Source organism: Acanthochromis polyacanthus, chromosome 21, assembly GCF_021347895.1.
Source record: "Acanthochromis polyacanthus isolate Apoly-LR-REF ecotype Palm Island chromosome 21, KAUST_Apoly_ChrSc, whole genome shotgun sequence".
In the NCBI taxonomy this organism is placed as follows: domain Eukaryota; kingdom Metazoa; phylum Chordata; class Actinopteri; family Pomacentridae; genus Acanthochromis; species Acanthochromis polyacanthus.
In genome coordinates this window covers 9,448,322-9,471,094 of record NC_067133.1, presented here as the reverse complement: position 1 = coordinate 9,471,094, position 22,773 = coordinate 9,448,322, and the positions used below count along the sequence as shown (strand labels likewise).

General features: G+C 38.3%; 1 protein-coding gene across 1 annotated transcript in view; it reads left to right on the top strand.

Moving 5' to 3' along the window:
* The first annotated feature begins 830 nt into the window (after positions 1 to 830).
* LOC110950818 (SH3 and cysteine-rich domain-containing protein 2-like) overlaps positions 831 to 22,773 on the top strand; it is a 36,605-nt gene continuing 14,662 nt past the window's right edge. Inside the window, exons 1-4 of the mRNA XM_022193607.2 lie at positions 831 to 1,499; positions 12,924 to 13,272; positions 15,880 to 15,974; positions 20,168 to 20,252. Of these exons, the coding sequence (XP_022049299.2) occupies positions 1,413 to 1,499; positions 12,924 to 13,272; positions 15,880 to 15,974; positions 20,168 to 20,252 (616 nt within the window). The 5' untranslated portion in view covers positions 831 to 1,412. The remainder of the gene's footprint in view (positions 1,500 to 12,923; positions 13,273 to 15,879; positions 15,975 to 20,167; positions 20,253 to 22,773) is intronic.

Genomic DNA, 22,773 nt, shown 5'->3' with positions numbered 1-22,773 from the left:
GTGGGAACAAACAGCTTTGATTCCAGTTATCATATATATTCGAGCTGAATGAAGGCTTTTAACCCTAATGTTTAAACTTGTTTCATAAATTTATTTTTGCTCTGCTAAACAAGTCGCTTTGGCTGAGCTGTTCCTGTTTAAATGTGACTCGTCTTTTATCAGGAGTGTACATGTGTCTCTAAAATGTGAAGATCAATAGGAATGTGCCTCAGGTGGGTGGCTGGTTACACCAGGTAGAAAATGACATTTCATTTGGAAGCAGAAGAACCAACACTGTGGTCTGACTGCAGCTGCTTTAAATGAATGTTCTCTGCAGGGATGGAAGCTCCAGTGTTCAAAGGGTAGCTGGGAAACGAGGACGGATGAGTGATAACAGAATAAAAGTGTCCACTTCAACCTGTGTGGATCATTTTTTTCTGTCTGCTGGAGGACAAAATGTCTGTTCTGACACACAGCCCCAATAAAATCCTCCATGTGTCCTTTCTACCCTTTTATTTTAAGGATTTTTATGTTATTTTCCATATGCTGACTGTGATTTAAAGCTCCATTAGCCTTTTAGAATGTAAAAGTCTTTATAAATATCTGTGAATGTCTAAAATGGAACTGGTTAGAGTTTCCACTTGTGGCTGTTTTTTTTTAGTTACATCAGTAGAATGAGATGCTGCAGTTCCATAAAGCTGAGGAGCTGCACTCGGCATCTTAAGGAGAAAATCAGCTCTCCGTTTGTAAATTATGAGCTCTTCTACATTTAGGCTTTAAGTGAGCCTCCGCCCATTACCGTGAATCCTGCCTCAGTCTAAATGAATCCTGGCAGAGTTGTAAAAATTTGCCCCAATCATGCGCCTCAGACGCACGGAAAGGCGTGCCTCTGATTGCACTTAAATTTAAGTGTGCAGCGGCGAAGGACGCACTTCGTCGTGGATTTTACACACAACAAGAACCTCCGGAGCTCACGCAGCTGTTTAGTCGGATCTGTTTTCACCCCGCTGACACCCACACATCGACGTTTGTGCTGATTTTGAACCTGTTTTTTTTCGGGCGGGAATTGTGCCACATTGGAGTTTTCCGGCGCGCGTCAGCGGACGGTCCGACAGTCAGCCCACACACGGCGAGTTCAGCCTCTCCCTGAACGCTTCTTCTTCATGGCATGACCAAGACATAAACAGCCGGTGTGTGTAGCCTGTCTTTCTTTCTTTTTTTCTTGTTTTTTTTCAACAAATCAACCGGTGTGTGGAGAGCCGGTTCCCAGGAGGCAGCGCGCACAGAACCGATCCCTCTGATGCGGATGTGCCACACTTTGCCAGGTTGTTTTATGGGTCAAACTGGAGCTTCTCTGTCGAATGGAAGCAGTTTGAGGAGTTAAAAGTTTGAATTGTTTGTTTCTTGATCGACCCTTTCCCCTCGCGGTACCCATGATGACTGAGAACAACGAGATGGAGACCGAGTCGCAGCTCCAGCGCTCTCCAAGCACCATGTCCATCCAGCCCGTGTCATCCAAGGCAAGTACCCGCACTTTAGAGTTCATTACTATACACTAAATGTTTTTTAAAAAATTAACTAAAAAACATAAATTCAAGCAGTGAACTTTGCAGAGCAGCACTGAAAGCAGAAATACTTCCACCCTCATTCGTTTTCTCAATCTGAGCAAACATTTTGCGTTTTTACGCGTTTCCCAACCTGTATTATTCCACCGGTTTATGTAATGCTGATGACAACACTTCACAAATGCAGTTGTATTCATCACTGCTGCGTCACTAGGTGTAACCTCACACGTAAGGTCTGATGTCACACTGTCTCCCCCCCTTGTCTCCCCACCTCTCCCTCTCCAAATCACGCACACACACCAACAAATAGGATTTAGGATTAATTCATGTGCATTTTAATGACCAATGGACGAAGGGAAGCCATTTCCATACAAAGAATGCTCATGATTAATTCTTATTGGTGATTTTTCTGCAATTTTTGTGTCCACTCACCCCTGATATTTCTTCTGTTCTGCACAAATGGAAGCATTATGTGCATTTTGTGCCTTGATATGCAGACCCTTTCACTGCACAGTCGCCCTCCTCAGCTGCGAGTGTCTTCATGATTCCATTTAATATGTTGACTCAACTGTATAAACAAAGATCTTTCAAAGGCTGGCCTTCACCGAGCAGCAGGAGCCGTGAGAGTGTTCTGCCTTTTTTAATGGAAAGACACTTGATTCATTTGTGCGACCCACTTGATACAACTTTGCCTGAGTCAAGTCTTTGTCTGCACCTCATCCCTCATTTCTCGCCGCCCACGTTTCAAATACTCGCACACATTCAGGCTGGTGACATGTTTGAAGCAAAGTGACACTCCTGCTCAGCTCAGCACACTCAGATACTCCACCAGCCGGCTGCTGCTTCATCTAAATATTCCACGTCCCCAGAGAGCACTTTTTTTGCACCGCTTTACTCTTTTTGGAGAATTTCTGATGGTCTTTTTTTTCCACAGTTGATGCTGGAAACTTTGCAAAACTGTGCATGGCAGGATCTGTACATCTTGTTTCAAACAATAAGCTGGCATCAAAGGCATTATTCCCAAATAGTTCAAGGTATATTTGACAAACACAACCTTATCAATGAGTATTTTCTTCAGTGTTTACTTGTGGAGTTCCTCAAGGCTCTGTTTTGGGCCCCATCATCTTTTCATTATTTGTTGCGTTTGTGGTCCACATAAGATACAAAAATACAAATGAAAGACTTGTAAAATATATTAAACGCTGCATGGATTTAAACTTTCTCAATCTTAATCAAAATTAGACTGAGATGTTTGGTTCACTGGACCTTTTTCGATGTTTCTGGCAGCAATTTGGCTTCTTGCAATAGATATTTTGTGAAAAACTTTGCATCTCAGGTCCTTATATCTTTCTCCAACAGTTGTGTTGGCATCAAAGATGCTATCCACAAACATTTCAAGGTATATTTTGTAATGATTCTGTTTTGGCTGCTTGCAGTTGATATTTCAACAACTCTGGATATTCAGCCACAATTAATGATGAATGGCCGAATATTTGGATCGGCAGACATCGTCAGACAAGGGAGACGAACAGACAAGCCAAATGATAAGATGGTCCAACGGGGGGTCCGAATATTCGGATCTCAAAATTAACATTCGGATACCATCAAAATGACCAAACATTCGGATATTCGGGTCCAGTGCTACAAATTTCACACACAGATCAGCTCAGCTGTCAAAACTGGCTTTACTCAGGAAAACTCTTTTGCCAACTTGAAGGCCAAGCTGTCTCAAAGACTAAGGAACTACAATTAGCTGCATGTTAGCTGAAAGCAGCCCTATGTGATATCGTGCTACGTCATACAATTTCTACACTTTTGTTTTTTGTTTTTTGCTTTTTGCGTGAAATTTTGTGATGCTGGAAAAACCCTGCACACAAGTTGGGCTTAAGGTCAAGAGTCAGGGATCAGAGATGGCAGTAAAATGCCAAGTTTAGTAATGTATCCAGTAAAACTTTTATGATACCAGATTGAGTAGGCGCCTCTTTAGCTTGTGCAGCCGCTATTGCTTGCTTGCTCCAGCAGGAAACCATAGACTGTATATAAAGATGGACGTAGCATCTGGCTCCAAAATTGAAGCCCACCCGGAAGTGTCAAAAACTTGCAATATCACGCCGTCCGCTAGGGTTGGCTCCAAAAAGCTTTTGCTCCATAGACCCCAATTCATTTTTGGAAAAAATAAAATTTGATGGACTGATTTTCTACAGCTCAGGATTTTTTTCCCGTTAGTTTTCATGGTCAAAATGAGAGATCAGGTGGCCGATCTTAAAATATATCAATACTGAATTTTAAATAAATCATTACAGTTGGCGGAGCCAGGGGGCGTGGCTATACTTGATTGACAGTCCCATTGACTGGTCCTGCCCCCAGTTGCTCTCCGGTTCAGCCTGTTTGACGCTTTTTACGTCACTGGCTCCAAAAAATCCAAAATGGCCACCAGAAAGTAGCAACATCCGGGCTTCATTTTCTCAACGTTGAAACCAACGGGTGACATCACGGTTAGTTTACGCCTGCAGGAAACCCAAAATGTGATCATGTAGCTCCAGTTAGTCGCCCCTTGACTAGCTTCTTATCCGTGAAAAGACTGATTTTGTTTTTGATGTTTTCATGGGTTGATTCCACCCTGTTTGGCAGAACGCTTACGGTATCACAACCTGGTTCGACGCTGACTTCAACAACTCTCCTCATAAAAGATTTGCTTTGGAAATCACTGCAAAGAACCGCTGGTTCATCAGAATGTAGAGCTGGACAGTTTTACCTCATCTCTTATTGTGTTTTAATCGTTCATTCTTGGTATTTTATGGCCTTTTTATTCAGGTCGGTCTTGTTTTTTTTTTTGTCTTTTTAAGTGCTTTGTGAATAGATAAATGTGACACTCCAGTTCTCCGCTCATCTCCAGCTGCTAAACCAAAGAAAATCAGGTTTGATTTTGCTCCCTGCAGCCTTGATTGGTTTTCATTCACCACATGAGAGCCGCTGAAATCATGAACTCATCATCCCGGTCTTCTGTCGCCATCGATCAAAGCTGTACCCTCAGCCTTCGTGCACCTGGAAATTCCTCTCAATAGGGCTGGACCCGAATATCCCGAATATTCGTTCGCTACGGCGGTATCTGGATATTAATTTTGGTATCTGAATATTTGCCCCCCCCCCACCCCCCCCCGTCGGACGTAACAAGGCAGATTGAATATTCGTCTTTAATAGGGCCCGAATATCCGGAGACCAGAAACCACTATTTGGGCCAGTCCTACTAAATAGCAAACTGCCACTTAGGGAATCCATACAACTTTGCAAGCACATAGCAGAAGAACATCGTGTGCAGGTGTCTAATTTAAGCACCTAATCAAGATGTTTCCTAAAATACAAAACGCAGCCACGGGGCGTCACATTAGATGCCATCTAATCAGACACTTGATCGTGATGTTTTTATTAATTAGTTCAAGATGACAGGCAGAGAAAGCAGGTAGCAGATGTTTCACCAGCTGAAATCCCCTGTAGATGGAAATTAGGAATGGAGAACACAGCGAAAACAGAGGATTAGCAGCAGAGGAAGCTTCTCCCAACAGTGTTCTGTGCTTCGTGGCCAACGTTGGCAGAAACGTGGAGCAAATTGGACGCCGGAGCTGCAGTCATCGGCCAATCGCGTCCATCTTTGTTGAGGGCTGTTTGGTCCCTCGGGGCTCTTGTTGGAAGCTGCAGGTGAAGCACTTTTTCTGTGAAATGAGAACGAAATCTGAGCTTAAAATAACGAAGAGTGACGCCACCATCATCCGTGTGCCCACTGTGGGTTTTCTCATACAATCTTTACTCAGTGTGAGCACTCGAGAGCCGCTGAGTGATGGAAGGGGGCAGAAAATCAGCAGTTGTTGCGAATCCGAGGCTAAATTACAAGTCATCTTAAAACCGCAGAGTTTTGTGGCTTTTCGTGAAAGATTTCTCTCAAGTGTTTTTATTCGAACTCTTGAACACGTAGAACGACTTCGGCAGTGTTTTCTGCCTTGTCTGGCATTTTTATTAGAGAGCTGTCCAGGATAATGAGGACATTTAGAGAGCAAGACAAGTTTCCCTGCAGGACAATAAAGCCAATCTTATCTTATAGACAAGTTAATCAGCTGGAAACTAACTTGTTGTGTATGATATAATCAGAAAACATGTTGGAAGCTGCATTTTAAAGCAAAAACCTAACAATATAATGCAAAAACATCCTTTTCTTTAAATTTATCCTTCTGAATCTCAAACAGTTTTTTGCTCCTGCAACATTTTTCCTCAGTGGCTCATTTTTACCACAAAATAAAGTCCTGGACTTCTATGGAAACAGAAAAAACAGGAAGAAGGAGAGAGAACTCAGGATGTCACAGGAATGCTGTCAGAAATGGTGCAAAGCTGAGGGGCAAAAATGACACAAATGGATGTGAACATGACAAGATGCAAAAATAACAAGCAATGAAAGATGCAGAGCACAAAAAATGTAATAATGACAGAAAGACACAAAAATAACAGAAAAAATAGACAAAAAGAAGAAGAGATAACTTAGAAATGTCTTCTGTGCAGTACATCATAGTAAGACTGTCACAAATATGCAATGCCAAGACGAAGAAATGACACAAAAGGAGGCAAAAATGACAGTTAAAAATAACACAGAAGACACTCGACACAAAAATGCAATAATGACACAGAAAAGCCCCAAAAAGATTAGGTAAAATTTGATAAATTGCACAAAAATAACAGAGAAATGGCACAAAAAAGGAGGAGAGAAAAATGTGTTGTGCAAGCTGACAACAATAATGTCACAAAGATGCGAAACTGAATGACACGGATGTGAAAATAACAGGCAAAAATGGCTCAAAAAGATGCAAAAGTAACAGAGAAATGACATGAAAGATGCAGAGATAAAATATAATAATGGTAATAAAAAGAACAACCATGAAGGAGAGAAAACTCGGCAAGGTTGTTCTGTAGCATGACAGTTAGAATGACAAATGAATGCAAAAAGAGCAAGCGATGAAAGATGCTACAAAAACTGTGATAAGACAGAAAAAGATGCAAACATGTAGAGGGAACTCAGAAATGTTTTCTGTGCACGATGATGCAGTCACAAAGATGCAAAAGTAAGCGGGAAAGATGACATGAAACGACGCAAAAATGAAAATAACAGGCAAAAATATGCAGAAATAAGAGGAAAAACTACAAAAAAAATGCAGAGAGAACTCAGAAATATTATAATGTTAAATAGAAATATCTGTAAATGTAAAGTGATGCACAAGAAAACAACCGTGAAGAAGGAGAGAGAACCCTGGAATGTCTTCTGTTAGAGTACCATATAAAGAATCAAAAACTGTTAAAGTCTGATTTCTATCATTATTTATATTACCAAACAAAACTCTAATTTAACATTAGATCAGCTTAAAAACTTGTAAAAAGTGAAGTGTAGTTTGTTTAATTGATGAAAAACGGTTCAATACAATAAAAAAATGTGTTGTCAGCATGCAAGTTTGCACCAAATCTCATCAAAAGTCAACCTCATGGAGGCTCTTGAGGAAAATCTGTCAGGATTTCTGCTCTACTGACCGTGAACTGGTTATCAAACCGATACTTCTGAGAGGAGCCGCACACTGTGATTCATGTAAAGATGAAGGGAGGATTTTATTCAGCAACGGCCCTCTTTTTTTTCTTCACTAGAAGCCGAAGTGTCACTAATGATGTGATTTCTGATCTGCCACGTTTCCCAGCGGATCGATCTCTTTGAAACCACATCTCACGTCTTCGTTAACCGGCTCAGATTTGTGAGGCCGAAGTAGGTCGAGGTCTTCATTAATTAAAGTCGCACCTCCACCGCTGTGACGGTTATTGATGCGACGCGAGGGGGGGAAGGTGTGAAAACGTCGCACGGCGGAGAGCTGCAGAGGCTCCTCAGCCCCTCAGATGTTCTGTCATTGTGCGTCTTATCTTGAATAGAGTAACAACATCCAGGCAGCACAGGACGCCAAACTGAACCTCCTCGTCGTGATACAAGCAGTAGATTTCATGATTTTTTTTTTTCCTGCTATTGTGCGGCTCCTCCTGTAATAAAATCTGTTTTTCAGCAGCAAAGGCGTGAATAATTACATCCCCTGAATGCACCTGCAGTGTTTAGAAACCACGGTGACCTAGAATCTCATGCAGCCAGGCGACACTTCTCCCTCTTAAAGCCCAAATATCTCCAAAAAAAAGTTCAATTTGATGTTTTTCTCTCTGTGCTGTGGACGTCAGAGCATCATACGTGGGCGGGTAAAGTGGAAATTGTGCGCCGCGGGAGGTAAAATGTGGCGTTTTTAGGTCACTCTGCTGAATCCTGCTTTTCACTTTGATGCTGCGGTTGGATGTAGATCTGTTGCACTCTTCTTTTTTTTTTTTCTTTACCCCAATTTCTGCAGAACGACTCGTCTTCTGCTGCTGACAGCACAGGAGAAAACTGGCACAGCTTAGGAATGAATACAGATAGAGGGAAGAAATGGTGACTTACTGTTGAATCATGGACCGATCTGTGGAGGGCTGATTGTGGACATTAATGCCGGCTGCATGTTTGAGCTGCAGCAGGTCATTCTGTCGATCGAAGAGGTGAAATTCTGGCTTTTACGCTGATCTGCTGCAGGAAAACTGCTTCTGCAGGAAGAGAACTGTTGGCATTGCAAAAAAAGACACATGGAACAAGACAGATTTTACTAGAATGTCACTTTATCACAGTAAAAAATAAAGTAAAATCTTGCAGCAAAAATACTACAGCATTCCAAAAACTGTCAAAACAAACCAAAAATGTAAAAATAACAGCTGATATATGTAAACCAATAAGTTTTTATCATATTTCAATACAATGAAATCACCTCACTGAATGATGCATTTGAATAAATAAAAATAATCATGCAAACAAAACTGTAAAAATCTGGCAGTAAGCCTCAAAAAATACTTTTCAAATGATGGAATACTTAAATATTCAAAAACTAGAAAGAAAAGAAACAAAATTTATATCTGTAAAATAATTATTTTTTGCTGGTTTAATAAAGTAACAAAAAAAGGACATCTAATCTCGTAAAAGAACAAATTACCGTCTGCAAAAATACAGAATTTTGATGCAGCTTTGGCTTTTCAGAATGTAAATGATTTTTTCTGTGATTTTACAAGTTATTTGTAATTTAACAAAACAGGGGAAATCTGTAAAATAACAAAATTATGCAGTTTTTTATTACTTAATGTGCTTTTTTTGTTCAATTAGCAGCAAATATTGATAAAATTATAATAACTTTAAGGGATTTAAACCTCAAACATCCTTAAAATCTATTTTTTTCCTGTAACAATACTAATTACAATGTAAATTAATGCATTTTTCAGGGGTTTAACTGTCTTTTTTTCTATATTTTTGAGAGTAATTTTATGGTCAAACATGGTTAAAAAAATACAAAATTAAATTTAGAACAATAAAAATCTAAATGTATCAATAAAAAAAATTGCAGTTAGGATGAAAATTCATACCGTTTTTTGTGATTTTTACTAATTATTTCCTGTAGTTTACCAGAAAATGAAAACTCTGTAAAACAAACAAGAACTTTGATTTTTTTACATTTTTTCAGTCCTTAGTGTTTACATTTTTAATTTCAAGTAGCAGCTAATATCTGTACAATTCTATTTTTAGTTGACTTAAATACTTTAAAAACTGTATAATTTTTACAGTTAAATAAGGAAAATGAACAAATTTACATTCTAAAAATACAGATTGTTTTTTTTTTTTGCAGTTAACATGCGAGTTCATACAGTTGTGTTTGTGGAGTTTTTTTTTTTTTTAAGTTAGAAACACATTTTAAAAATATTTACCATTTCTCATTCCTTGGTCTTTTAAATTTTTGCTTCAAATAGCAGCTTATATCTGTAAAACACTGATATTTTTAGTTCTCTTAAATATGGTAAAATAATGTAATTTTGCAGTCAAATACGTTTAAAGAACAAATTTATATTTATAAAAATACATTTTTTTTGCAGAGAAAATGCAAATTCATATTTTTATCTGGTGATTTTCCTGATGTTCTGTAATTTATCAGAAAAATCTTTTTTTTTTTTTTTTTTTAAAAAGAGTAACGGTTAAAAAAATTACCTAAATAATTTACTGATTTAGATGATTTCCACTTAAATACGTTAAATTAAATAAGGGTCAGATATGGTAATAAAAACAATAAATACAGAAAAAGCAAATTCATGCTATTTTTTGTAATTGCCTTTGTCCTTGCTTTGTGGAATTACAGATAATAAAAATCTGAAAAGTCAATCGTTTAAAATCATTACATTTCTTTTGTTTTTACAGTGTAATTAAAGATCTGAAATATTCAAGTGGAAACCCAGAGATCAAGGCAATATACAGATTTTTATTAGCTGTAAATCAGCACTTTTTTCTATGATTTTTCCTAGATATTATCTCTAATTTAACAAACAGGAAAAATCTGTGTACAGTGAAGCGTTATAAATAAATCAAAGTTAAAGCTGTTTCCAGTGTGGGAGGAAGCGTTACTTTACAGTCTAAAGGCTTTTTCCACTTACTGACCTCAAGTCCATTCAGTGGATGAATGACGGAGACTCGGCAGCATCTTTTCACCTCACAGCCTTTATTCTTCTTATTTTTATCATATTTATTCTTATAAACCTGCAGCAGGTCAAACATGACAACATCTGACTCATCCAGATGTGAGCTGCTGCTGTGGAGGTGATGAACCGGACGTCGGCTGGCGTCACTCCGGCCTCCATTTAGACCGATGATGCTCTCTAATGCCCAAATAGAAGCTAACGGGAAAAAGGCTTTTTATTCCTGCACACAATTAGATTAGCTGTAATTGAGACGAGTGTCTGAGCTTCCAGGATAATGCTGGTGGAGAGAGGAGACCGTGATGCTGCACAGAAAACACCAAACACTTTCCTACTAATGACAGGATTAAAAATGCGTGAGGCTTCATAATTAAAAGCCTGTAGAAAGAGTGTACACAGACCTATTCAGTGGCTAAAGAAGTATTTTACCTTCTTAGCATGGCCAAGTGGTGTTTTTTCTAAGTAGTTCCACCTTAAAACTGCAACGTGTTGATCTCAGTTACACAAATTCAGATGTCTCAGGTTTCATATGCAACAAATAAATCGGTTTCTGGTTCAAAAATTGCCATTTAAAGGCAAAAAGGGATTAGTATCTTCTAAATATGTAACTTTAATAAACAGAAATGAGGTTTTAGAGGTTAAATCCACAAGCAGGGAAGGACTTCACTGCTCTGGAGATCAGTAACAGGAGGAACATCTGGGTTGCCATGTTGTAAAAATACTTTTAATGGCAGTATAGCCACTATATATCTTATAACCTAGTCTAGCAATTCAGTCCATGCCATGTAATTTAGGTTTAAAAAAAGAAGTTTAATACTGTAATTTTAAAAAAACTGCAAAAACTATGAAAATAGCATTAAGTATTGGTAAAATAATGATATTTGCTGAGCAAAGTATGATAAACCGGTGTAATTTTATGGTCAAACCTGCTAAAAGAACAAATATTTGTAAGAATATAGTTTTGTTTTGTTTTTTTGTTTTTTTTGATGTGAACATTATTTGCAGTTTTGGCCCTTTTTAAATTTTATTTTCTCACAGTCAAAATCATGATACATTTAGCGGATTTAAATTAAATAAAAGTGTCATTTTTGCACACTGTCAAACAGCAAATACTGAACAGGATGTAAATGTATGCTTTATTCCGTAGTTTTCCGACATATTTTCTAGTAGCTTAAAAAAACGGATGAAATAACCTTCAAGTTTGCAACATGTTACAGATTATTTACTTTTCTTGTTTTACAGTGCATGCTGTAGTTTACACACTGGATAAAAGAAGCAGAAACACAGTGAACGGTCTCATCCATTTGTCAGTTAAACATTCAGCAGCAGACTGCAGGCCACAACCTTCCAGCAGAACTGGATCAGATCTCAGTGTTCTGCACAGCCGTGTTTAATGAAGAGAAGCGGCCGCAGCTTTTTATTACAGAGCGTCTGCTTCAGTCTGCAGCATCTTCATGCGTGTAATCTGATGAAGACACATTTGACAGATTTGCAGCAGCTCCTCTGGTTCCTCCTCCAGCAGACGGACTGTCCTCGTGTTATTCGTGCTGTAAACCTCACGTCTGTGTGAAGGGGTTGCGTTTCCAGACAGACGGAGAGCGTTCACTTCTCCGTCTGCACTGATTATCTGTCAGCGGTGATCCACTGCATCAGGACCACGCCCTCACGCCGACCCACTCTGAGAGAATCCTCCAGGAAACGGAGGCAGAATGTCAGGAAGCAACCCGCCTTCAAGCAGCCAATCAGTGCAGCCCAGATGACGTGACGTGACGTGTTGTCGTCCGATTGTTGGCCTTTAAAACGCAGCAGCCGTCAGTCATTAAAGTTGTTGGTCGATACTGAAGCTGCTGATGTCAATTCAACACTGTTGCATGTTCACACTGTAAAAAATGAATATTTTTCAACTGTTTTTTCCTGTATTTTTTAAACAATTTACTATTATTTTACAGATTTTCCCTGTTTTATATTTATATATCTAAAATCATAGAACAAAACAGATAAAAGATAAAATCATAGAAATATGTGTTAATTTACGCATTTACTGTAAAAATCGTTGTTGCAAATAGCTCATTATGTATTTCTTACTGTATCTATATCAGCAAAATAAAAGGCATAATTTCTTTTAAAAATCATAGAAAACAGGTAATTAATTTACTTGTGAATCATTAAAAACAGGATAATATCCATATCAAAAATCTGTACACAAAAATCAGTATTTTTTTTCAGTGTTTGACCATAAAATTGCAATATTTTCACTTATTTAAAAAAGCAAAAATAAAAAGTATTATTTTGCTGGCATTTGCGGTATTTTTGTCTGTTTTTACCTTTTTTTTTTATTTTTCACTGCTGTTTTTTTTTTTTTTTTTTTAACAGATTTAGTTTTTACAGTGTATATTTTTCATTCACTGCCAACCTGTGGCTTGATCACTCGGCCCTTCAGAATAAAAGCCCAGAGGAGCGGCTGCAGATGGATGATAAGACTGTGTAAACTCCTGTTTCATCCCCTGTAAAGAAAGCAGTGTTTACTCTCTGTGGGCGTCTTTAAAGAGAGGAGCTTTGTCTCGTTTCACCGTCGGCCAAATGCACGAGCAGCTGTTAAATAAAAGAAACATGCAGGTTTGCTCTGCGGTTAATGTGCTTCCTTATGAGGTGATATTGTATTTCATGACTCAGCCTTGGCGGTGGTGTTTCTGGATATTGGCTGAGCTGTCCTCGGGGTGCGCTGGACGTTCTGTTATTGCTTCTTGCTTATCTTCTGTTTATTCTTTATTTCTGCAGCTGCAGAGGCTGAAGCGTTCGCTGTCCTTCAAGACGATGATGCGCAGTAAGAGCGTGGAGAACTTCTTCCAGAGGTCCTACAGCGATGCCCGGCTGCCTCCAGACTTCATCACCGACCCGCCGCCTCCGTCCCCCCCTCTGCTGCCTGGTTCTCCCGTCATCGGAGAACGTTCTCCGTCCATCTCGCCGTCCCTCAGCCCCAACCCGTCCATCGCCTCCCACTCTCCGTCCCTCAGTCTGTCCCCGTCGCTGCCGTCCAAACCGGCCCGCCCTCAGGTCAACCACTGCTTCCAGGACCACGTGTTCAGGAAGCCCACCAACTGCCAGCACTGCAAGCACATGATAGTGGGTAAGGTTCTCAAGGTTCTCCAAGGGTTTAAATTAGCAGTAAGCATTCCCGAGACATTGACTAGCATTGCCTACAAGTTCTATATTACATAAGTTTTAATCTAATGCTTACAGAGCATTTTGATGAGGTGAACTAAGACTTTTAGCTGCAGCATTCATAGGATGTTTGGAGAACGTTATCGAGAACACCGGTTGTGTTCCATGAGAGCAAAGGAAGAATGTTCTCAAACCAGCAACCACAAAATAAGAACAAGGAAGGATGTTCTCAGTGTAAAATTGAGAAGGTGTTTTCAAGGTGTTACAAAGACTTCTTGTTTGTTCACTCCAAACACATGATGGTTGGTAAGGTTCTCCAGGTTCTCCCAGGCTTTAAGTTAGCAGGAAACATTCCCAAAACATTGGCAAACATTGCCTCCAAGTTCTATATCATATAAGTTTGAATCTAAAGCTTAGAGAACATTTTTATGAGATTTAAAGTGAACTAAGACTTTCAGCAGAACATCAAGAACACGTTATGTTCCATGAGAACAAAGGAAAAATCTTCTCAAACCAACATCCACAAAATATTTTAAAGATGTTATCAAGACCTCAGAAGACAGAATGCCCATTATAGGCTGTTCCTGCAGTGTGACATGTTAAAGACAGAACATTTAGCCTCATTGTTGAGGGAACCTACAATAGAACGTTCTACTGTGAAGCTTTTCTCCAATGAAAAGAAAGGAAGGATGTTCTCCATGCAACATTAGAAAATTCTTTCAAGATGTTATCAAAAGCTCAGCATTTGATCACTGCAAGCACATGATAGTAGGCAAGGTTCTCAAGGTTCTCCTTGGGCTAAAGTTAGCATCAAACACTCTCAGAACATTTGCTAACTTTGCCTACAAGTTCTATGTTCTATAAATTTTCATCTGTTGCTAATCTAATGTCATCTAAAATGAACTAAGACTTGTAGCTGCAACATTCAGAGGATTTTTGGAGAACGTTCTCGAGAACACAAGTTGTGTTCCATGAGAGCAAAGGGAAAACGTTCTCAAACCAAAATCAAACCAAAAAGATGTTATCAAGACCTCAGATGACAGAAGGACCTTTATAGGCTGTTCCTGCAGTGTGACATGTTAAAGACAGAACATTTAGCCTCACTGTTGAGGGAACCTGCAGTAGAACGTTCTATTATGTATCATTCTCCAAATAAAACAAAGGCAGGATGTTCTCAAGACCTCAGATGACAGAACTTTCTCTGTAAGATGTTTCCGTCGTAGCAATAGTCCAAACTGAAGATGCATGTTGACATGTAGAACAAACCGAAAACCATTTTAGAGAGGAAAAAAGGCATTTTTAACAATTTTAGAACCTACAATGTCTTATGTCTGTAGTTTGACAGTGAAACTAACCTGCTGCCTCCAATTTACTGTAGATAAAAGTGATATCAGTCTTCTGACACAGCATCGTTATGAATATGACTTTCCATTCCACAAAAATGGAAAAAATTAAACTCGAGAATCAACATGTAGAGCATTTTCCCAAGTGCCTACACATGCTAACAACACTATTCATACTACAGGTATTTTACTGCTTACATTTTTAATTTGTTTCTATGCTCATCTTCCATTTACTTTGTGGAAACGCAGCCTGTTTTCAGCCAAAAAGTCCCTGAATTTTTGCTGGATTGCTGCTGATTGCCGCTGAGTCACTGTTGGCTTTGAAGTGGTGATGAGGAGAGCAGAACTTTGTCTTTTATTACAGAATCTACTTAATGCAAATGGATTCTTTTTATTGATTTTTAAAAAGAATGAGACAGAGTACAGTGAGTTTCATTAAATAACGTGATTTTAAATTTAAATTTGGCTTCCCAATGTAATGGGATGTCATGGACGAGTAGTTCAAGGAACATCGCAATGTTGACAATCCGACAATTCTCTTTTTCTTGCTCTGATTAATCATGAAAAATTAGCATTTTTAAAAAGACAGCTTCTGCCACCGCAGTTATTTCTCTTGTCTTTGCTACGTGTTCTGAATTTCACTGACATTCGATGATCTCAAACTTTAATCTACTCATAATAGAGTCCCTTGAAGATTCTTTCAATGAGCTCACCTTATTGCCTGATCTATTTTCTCTCCTCCGTTTGAGCAACGTTTGATTAAACCCTGCTGCATGTCTTTGGGTGCAGATGTGTGGCTGCTGTTATCTTTAATTTGTTGCCTCTTTGAGCCACTCGCTGCTCGTGTTTCTGCTAAATCTCCCCGCTGTCATTGTGATTGATCACGGACTCCAACCTGCTCCCCTGTGTTGTTTTTTTTTCTTCTTTTTTTGCATGCATTGTGGGTTTATTTGTGTATCTCTGAGCAATAGAAGTGGATTCTTGGTTTTAAATCCTCAGTCATTTCTGCTCATTGTCTCCAAGAATATTAAAAAAAGGTGGCTCAAACCTTTAGTCGTTAAAACATAAAGAAGAGAGGATTTCTCGTTGCAAAACTAATTGAAACGTCTGCAGGTGAATCTCCACATGTGAGGTCCGCCTGGTTTCTGCAGCCTGCTGGGCTTCTTTTTCCTTCTTTTCTTGCTTCCTGGTCTGCTTTCATTCTCTGATCGCCCGTTTCTTCTCTGCAGGAAACTCCAAACAAGCTCTGCGCTGTAAAACCTGCAAGATGGCGGCTCACCTGTGGTGCACCTCTGAGCTGTCGCAGCAGCTGTGTCACGGGAAGGTGAGAATAAAGCCGGAGTTTCATGTCGCCTTCATTCAGAACGCTGAACGTCTTGGTTTGGTTTTTATCTGCAGCCTGTGAATGGACTCCCTCCTTCATTTGGCAGCGCCTTGAAGCACCACAGCCGTCGAGTTTTTGCTCTGATTTCTAGCTGTTTTAACATTTGTCATGGAAATATCACTCCTGAGTAATCTGCCTAAACCTTGTTCCTTAGACAGAACAGCTTCCTAGAGATAAAACATCTAGAAAGAAATGTCAAACAAAAAGCATCTTCAGACTGAAATCTCTGCTTTGACTCTTGTCGTCCAGCAGACTCGTCTTCCATCACTATAAGCAGCATCTGTGAACACATAAACACTTAGATTCTCTGAAAATGACTAAAGACAGACACCGATCAGGTATAATATTATGACCACTGACAGGTGAAGTGAATAACACGATTGTCTCTTCATCATGATGTCTGTGAACATTTTGCCCTCAAGGTTTTATAGATTACATGCTAACCAAGAATCAATCAACAAAACTGTAAATGTATTCAAATCTGTGCTTTTACAAACAGTAATTCATTATTTTACCATGTGTGATCATAAACTTCAGTTCAGTTTTTGTATTTAAATCATAAAGGAAATGTTATTTTACGGATTTTTGCCATTTTTTTGGAAGAAAAAATATATCAAACATTCAAAATTACAGAATAATAACCAATACAAAAAGCTGTCATTTTAAAGATTTCCCTTTTTTGTTAAACTACAGATAATATCTATTAAAATCACCCAAAAAAAAGTAGTAATTTACATTAAATTTAAAAAGGAACAACCCCAAACTGTGAAAGAATGTGGCGACCGGACCACTAAACCCTGCGCTGGTCGGACATTAGAATTTCACCTGCAGATAGAGATTCGTTTTCAGTGGGATAGCCGGAAGCGTGGAGTCAATTTTCACACATTTTGGAAGCAGCAGGAGCACCATATGCGCAGTTTCAGTTAAATCGCTGATACATATGTTAAAAAGCAAAACAGAATGGAGTGCTGATGCTGCCAAAGCAGAGCCATTAATCACATTAGCTCCCCTTAGAGCCCAAAAGATCTCCACATTTGTAGCCAACTTGACTCTAAAATCACTTTTGCCTCAGGAGCTATTTTTGCACGGTGGATTTTTTTTTTAGGTAGAACAAAAATGGTAGAAAACAGTAGATGTGATTATTGTGAAATTTGGAGCACAGTTTCAGCGCACCACCAGCTGTGATTTCCAATGAGCGTAACTGCATGAAGATGCTTCTAAAATGAGCTGTAAACACCAGAAACATGAGCTGTGTTGATGTGCATGAGTTCATCATGGCTCCACGTGGAAATCTGACTTGAACTGAAAAATCCAATTCTGAGACTTTACAAAGATGGGAAACAAGAAAGTCAGTTAACCCTCGTGGCGTCCTGCGGGTCAAAATTGGCTCGTTTTAAATTTTTGAAAATGTGGGAAAACGATCGATTTTCACTGTGAAACTTCTGATGTCCACATTTTCAACATTTGTGGGAAATTTTTGAACATTTTTTTTGATGGAAAAGAAGAAATTTTAAAAACGTTTAAGAACATTCACAAAAAAAACAACCAAAATCCAGCGAATTTCGCTGGATTTTGGTTGTTTTTTTGTGAATGTTCTTCAAGAAAATATCAGATGTTTTACTGACATATATAAATATAATCACTTTAGATATTTTTAGGATTTTTTGAAGATATTTTCTCATTTTTTTTTGAAAATATTTCTAAGAATTTCCTTGCCAAATTTGGGGGATTTTTAAAAAAAAATTAAGGGAAACTTTTAAAGAATTATTGGAATTTTCTTCCTAAAGGTTTTGCAAATTTTCAGAAATTTGGGTGATTTTTTTTTTTTTTTTTTGCTGAATTTTTGGATTTTTTTCAGACAAAGAAACAGTATTTCTTTGGTGCACATAAATGAAGACAGCAGGAGGGTTAAAAATCAGTGAAAACTCAGTTGCAGCTGTAATCAGAGCTATAGTACCACTTATCAAGGCTGCAGTGGTCATCCTCTTCCTAAAATCACTCCACAGACAGTGATCAACTTTCACAATCTAGCTGGGAAAAACACACAGGCGAGCGATGTGAATGTTTTAAAAAAAAAAGAAGTGTTTTTTGTGCAATTTAGAGCACAGTTTCAGTGCACCAGACGGCAAACGGGGAGTGATTTCAGCCACAGCTTTCGTGTTTATCCTCTAGCGTGGTGCAGAGAACATTAGCATGCAGCGAGAGGCGAGACCTTCTGAGAGCCGGTTGGAAAATTTTAAGAGCAGTGTGTCGAGGAGAGCTCGGTTTGACAGCGGCGCACAAACAACTAGAGGGGAGGGAATGATGAGGGCAGCGAGAGGTAAAATATCAGCAGACCACAGACGGCTGCACTCGTTAGCTCTGATCCACTGTTTCCGTCCGATGGGGACAAAGTGAGCCACTCATTGGCAAGTGGGGCCAAAGACAAACCCGATATCTGACCCGAAACACTTACGGTGCTTAATTCAGTGTGAAACTTGCAGCCGTGCAGGATCGCATGTCCGAGCACGAGTGCAAGTAAAACAGCAGAGTGGATTCATTCTTAATGATGAGGAGCAAAAAATTTGGCTTCAGTTTGTTAGAAATGCAGCAGATGCATCACACAGTAAAATAAATGATTGTCTTTTGTTGGGTTGTAGCTGTAGTGTTTTAGAATTTAGCTGGGATTTTATTAAATTTCCCTGTTTTGTTAAATTACAGATAAAAGCAGGCAAAATCACAGCAAAACAATATTAATTTAACTGTTAAAAAAGCTGGAAATATCATAAAAAAATCTGTTGTTCACTCATGTTCAATGTTTGACTATAAAATTACACTTTATTTAGTGTATTTAAATCATAAAATAGTTTTATCTTGCAGGTAGTTGCTGTTATTTGAAAGAAAATTATGCATTTTAAGAACTGAAAAATGCTAACTAATTGTTAATAATAACTGTGGTTTTACAGATATTCTATGTTTTGTCTTGAGAAAAGTATAATTTACATGTTAACTGTAAAAAAATAAAAACACAATGTCCACATGAAAAATCTCTAATATTTAGCTGTAAAATTACATGTTTTTTTAAGATATTTTCCATTATTCGCAAGAAAATTCATGTTTATTCATGAATGAAAAATGGTAAACAACTTTTAAGCAGTTATGCTACAGATTTTCCTGTTTTTGTTAAATTGCGGGAAAAAAATCATATTAATTTAAAATTTTCCTTGAAGAAAAAAAAACAAGAAAAAAGCGGTAAATGTCCAGATCAAACATCTGTATTTTTATACTATTAAATAGCAATTAATTCCTGTTCGATGGCTGATGTTTGACTATAAAATTAAGCTTTGTTTACTGTATTTAAATTTAAAACAAGGTTATATTAAAGATATTTGACGTCATCTGAAAGAAAAATTCTGTACGTTAAGGATAAAAAAACTTATTTTACTGATTTTTATATAGATAAAATCTCTCAAATTACAGAAAGTGTTGAAAAACAGGCCAAAACTGTAAAAAAAAAAACAAACAAACAAAAAAACGCTCACATCAAAAATGGTAATTTTACAAATAATAATTTGTTCTTTAGCCTGGATAACTTTAAAATTATATTGTATTTACAGTATTTACATTTTTAAAAATATTTTACAGATATTTGCCATTGTTTGAAAGAAAAAATGTGTATAAAGGAATAAAAGATGTTAAATAACTTTTTAAACTTGTATTTCACAGATTTTCCTTGTTTTTGTTCAATTACAGGTAATATATAGTAAAACTGAATCAGAAAAATCTGCATTTACATGTTGACTATAAAAAACAGACCAAAGCTTTATGCCACCTTAAAATGACAGCGTTTTTGTTGTATTAAAACAGCTAAAATATCTTTATTACAGACATGTCCAGTTATTTCCACAGTTTTAGCCACTTTTAAATGTCACATCGTTGTGTTAAAATGTTTCTCCAGCACCTTTGCTGTCAGCTTCCTCTGTTTTTATCACAGATTATTCCTCCCTGTGCGCTCACGTGTGTCTCTTCCTGATGCAGTCGTTTTCATACGACTCCATTAACGTCCTCCGATCCCTACAGAAAGCCATTTTCCTGTCAGTTAAGCCTCCAAACATGAAGCAATGGGAACCTTTCTCTGTGCTCTCCTCCTTTAGTCCGGAGCGTTCAAGCGAAACTTCAGCTCGCCGATGCTCGTCAACGAACAATTGGCCGTCGTCAAGGAAGTCCAGCCGATCCAAGGTGAGCGGTGTGAACGCCTGCGCGGCTTGTTTGTTGCTTTTGTTTTGTCGTGTCGCTCCTGTCTGGGCCTTGGGTCTATTTTTAGACGTCTGTGTGCGGTAATAAAACCACAACTGTCTGCTTCTCACCTGACAAGCGCAAGAGCACAAAGTGGAAAAAGATAAAGGGGGGAAGAACAAATTCAGCTTCTCTTGGAGGCTGACGGATGGCCTGCACCCTGAAAGTATGCGAATAAATATTTATAAGTCCGAATGTTCATGTTGTTCTCTGTCTGCGCTGCATATCCCTGGGCGGGTGGACGGTATTAACTTATTGTCAGCGGCCGCAGTTTGCATGTTTAACAGCTTCATAAACACTGAAATGCGGCCTGCTTACCGGCTGCTCCGAGCCCCGAGTAGCTCTCTGTGTCCCGATATCCATCTCCAGCATACAACAGCAGTGAGTAAACCTCTGTGTAATATCACCTCAGTGTCAAGTGATTCAAAATGACATCACCCCTCCATAACTCCGCCTTTGAGAAATGAAAAACAAACACTTTATAAAGACAATACTGCAAATTCCAGCTCCAAAAAAGGAACTCAAAGCATCAAAAGTCCACTTGTGATTTCCAGTCGGACTAACTGCATGAACATGGCTATAAAATGAGCTGTGAACATCAGAACTGTCAGCGCTGTCGATTTGTGTGCGTCCATCATGGCTCCGCGTGGAAAAGTGAGCTGAAAAATCTAATTTTGAGACGTCACAAAGATGGGAAAGGATACAGGAAGGTCAATTAAAAATCAGTGAGGACACAGTTGCAGCAGTAATCGGGAGGAATATACTGTAAGCAGCCATAGTACCGCTAATCAGTGGTCCTCCTACAATGACTCCACACACAGTGAACTACTTTCACAATCTAGCTTTGAAAAACAAATAGGCAAGTGTTTCAGACAGGATTATGGAAAAAGGACGGCTAATAACATCAACTTCTATGGATGATACTCAAGGAAAAAGCCCTTGCTTACTGTTCAGAACAAAGCATTTAGCATATTTGGTGTGAAACTGAATGCATAGTCCTGACAGTGAAGCACGGAGGTGGAAGTGTGATGGTATTTGGCTTCTGGAGTGCAAAAAGTGTTGAATATCTGTGGAAAAACCAAAATGCTGTCTGACGAGATGACTGTCCCAGTCTGCAGAAACTTGAAGAAGAGAAATATTCCAGCATAAGAAGCACCAAGTCGCACAAGAAATGTTTTTGGGAGGAGAGAAACACCTTTGGGGTATTTTACAGAGAAAAGTAGAGCAACACAAGCCCTCCAGCAAACGGCAGCCAAAAAATAAAAAGGTATCACGTGAAGAATGATAGAACATCTCTGGGGAAATCCGAGTCAAAAATACAGGTGAACATGTAAAATATCTACAAAATAAAGATTCAAATCTTAAATCTGACTTGGTTCCTACTGTGGGGCCTGCACTTTTAACCCTCCCAAAATGTGGGGGGAAAAAAAGATATTTTCCCAGTGAAACTTCTGATGTCCACATTTAATAATAATAATAATAATAGTAATAATGCATTTTATTTGTATAGCGCTTTTCAAAACTCTGAGACACTTTACATAAAAATCATCAAGCATTAAAAATAGAGAAGCATCATAAAACGAGTCATAAAATACATCATAAAAATAAGTTTGCATTATGCATTAAAACAGTTCTGAGCAGGCGGGTCTTGAGGAGGGATTTTCAACATTTTTGGGAAATTTTTGAAAAAATTTTGGTGGAAAAAAGAAATGTTAAAAAATGTTTCTTAAGAACATTCACCAAAAAAAATCCAGGAAAAGAAAAGAAAGTTTTACTGATGTATATGGAATCATTTTAGATATCTGTTGGGTTTTTTTTTTTAAAAGATTTTTACTCTTCTTTTTTTTTTAAATATTTACAAGAATTTTCTTGCCAAATTTGGGGGAATTTTTTAAAATAAAACTTTTAAGGGAAACTTCAGGAATTATTGAAATTTTCTTCCTGAAAGTTTTGCAAATTTTCAAAAAATTTGAGGATTTTTTTTGCTGAATTTTTTCTTTTTTTTTTTTTTTTTCAGACAAGGAAACAATATTTTTTTTGGTGCCCGTAAATAAAGACAACAAGAGGGTTAATGTTGTGGTTTCTCTTATACATCAGGGATGTGTAGATATCAAAGAACACGTCTGGTGACACTGTTGCTTTTCATGACATCATCAGCAGCATCGGTCAGACAGAGACTGTCTGGGAGGAATCAGTCAAATGAACCTCTCCGAACAACAACCGGAGGTCACTTTTATATGCTTTGGAGAAGAAGGTCAAGTATGAGGTCACCACAAATAGTTTCTGCTCAAAGACCAAAATCGGAAACAGAGGGCCCCTTCAATCATCCTCCTAGACACAGAGGCCCCTAAGAGCCCCATCGGTCAACCACCTGAAGATTGGGACCCTTATTTGGACACAACCTTCAACCCTTCTGAACAGTCAAGAGCAAACAAAGCACATTCCATTCTAAACAGTTGAAAGC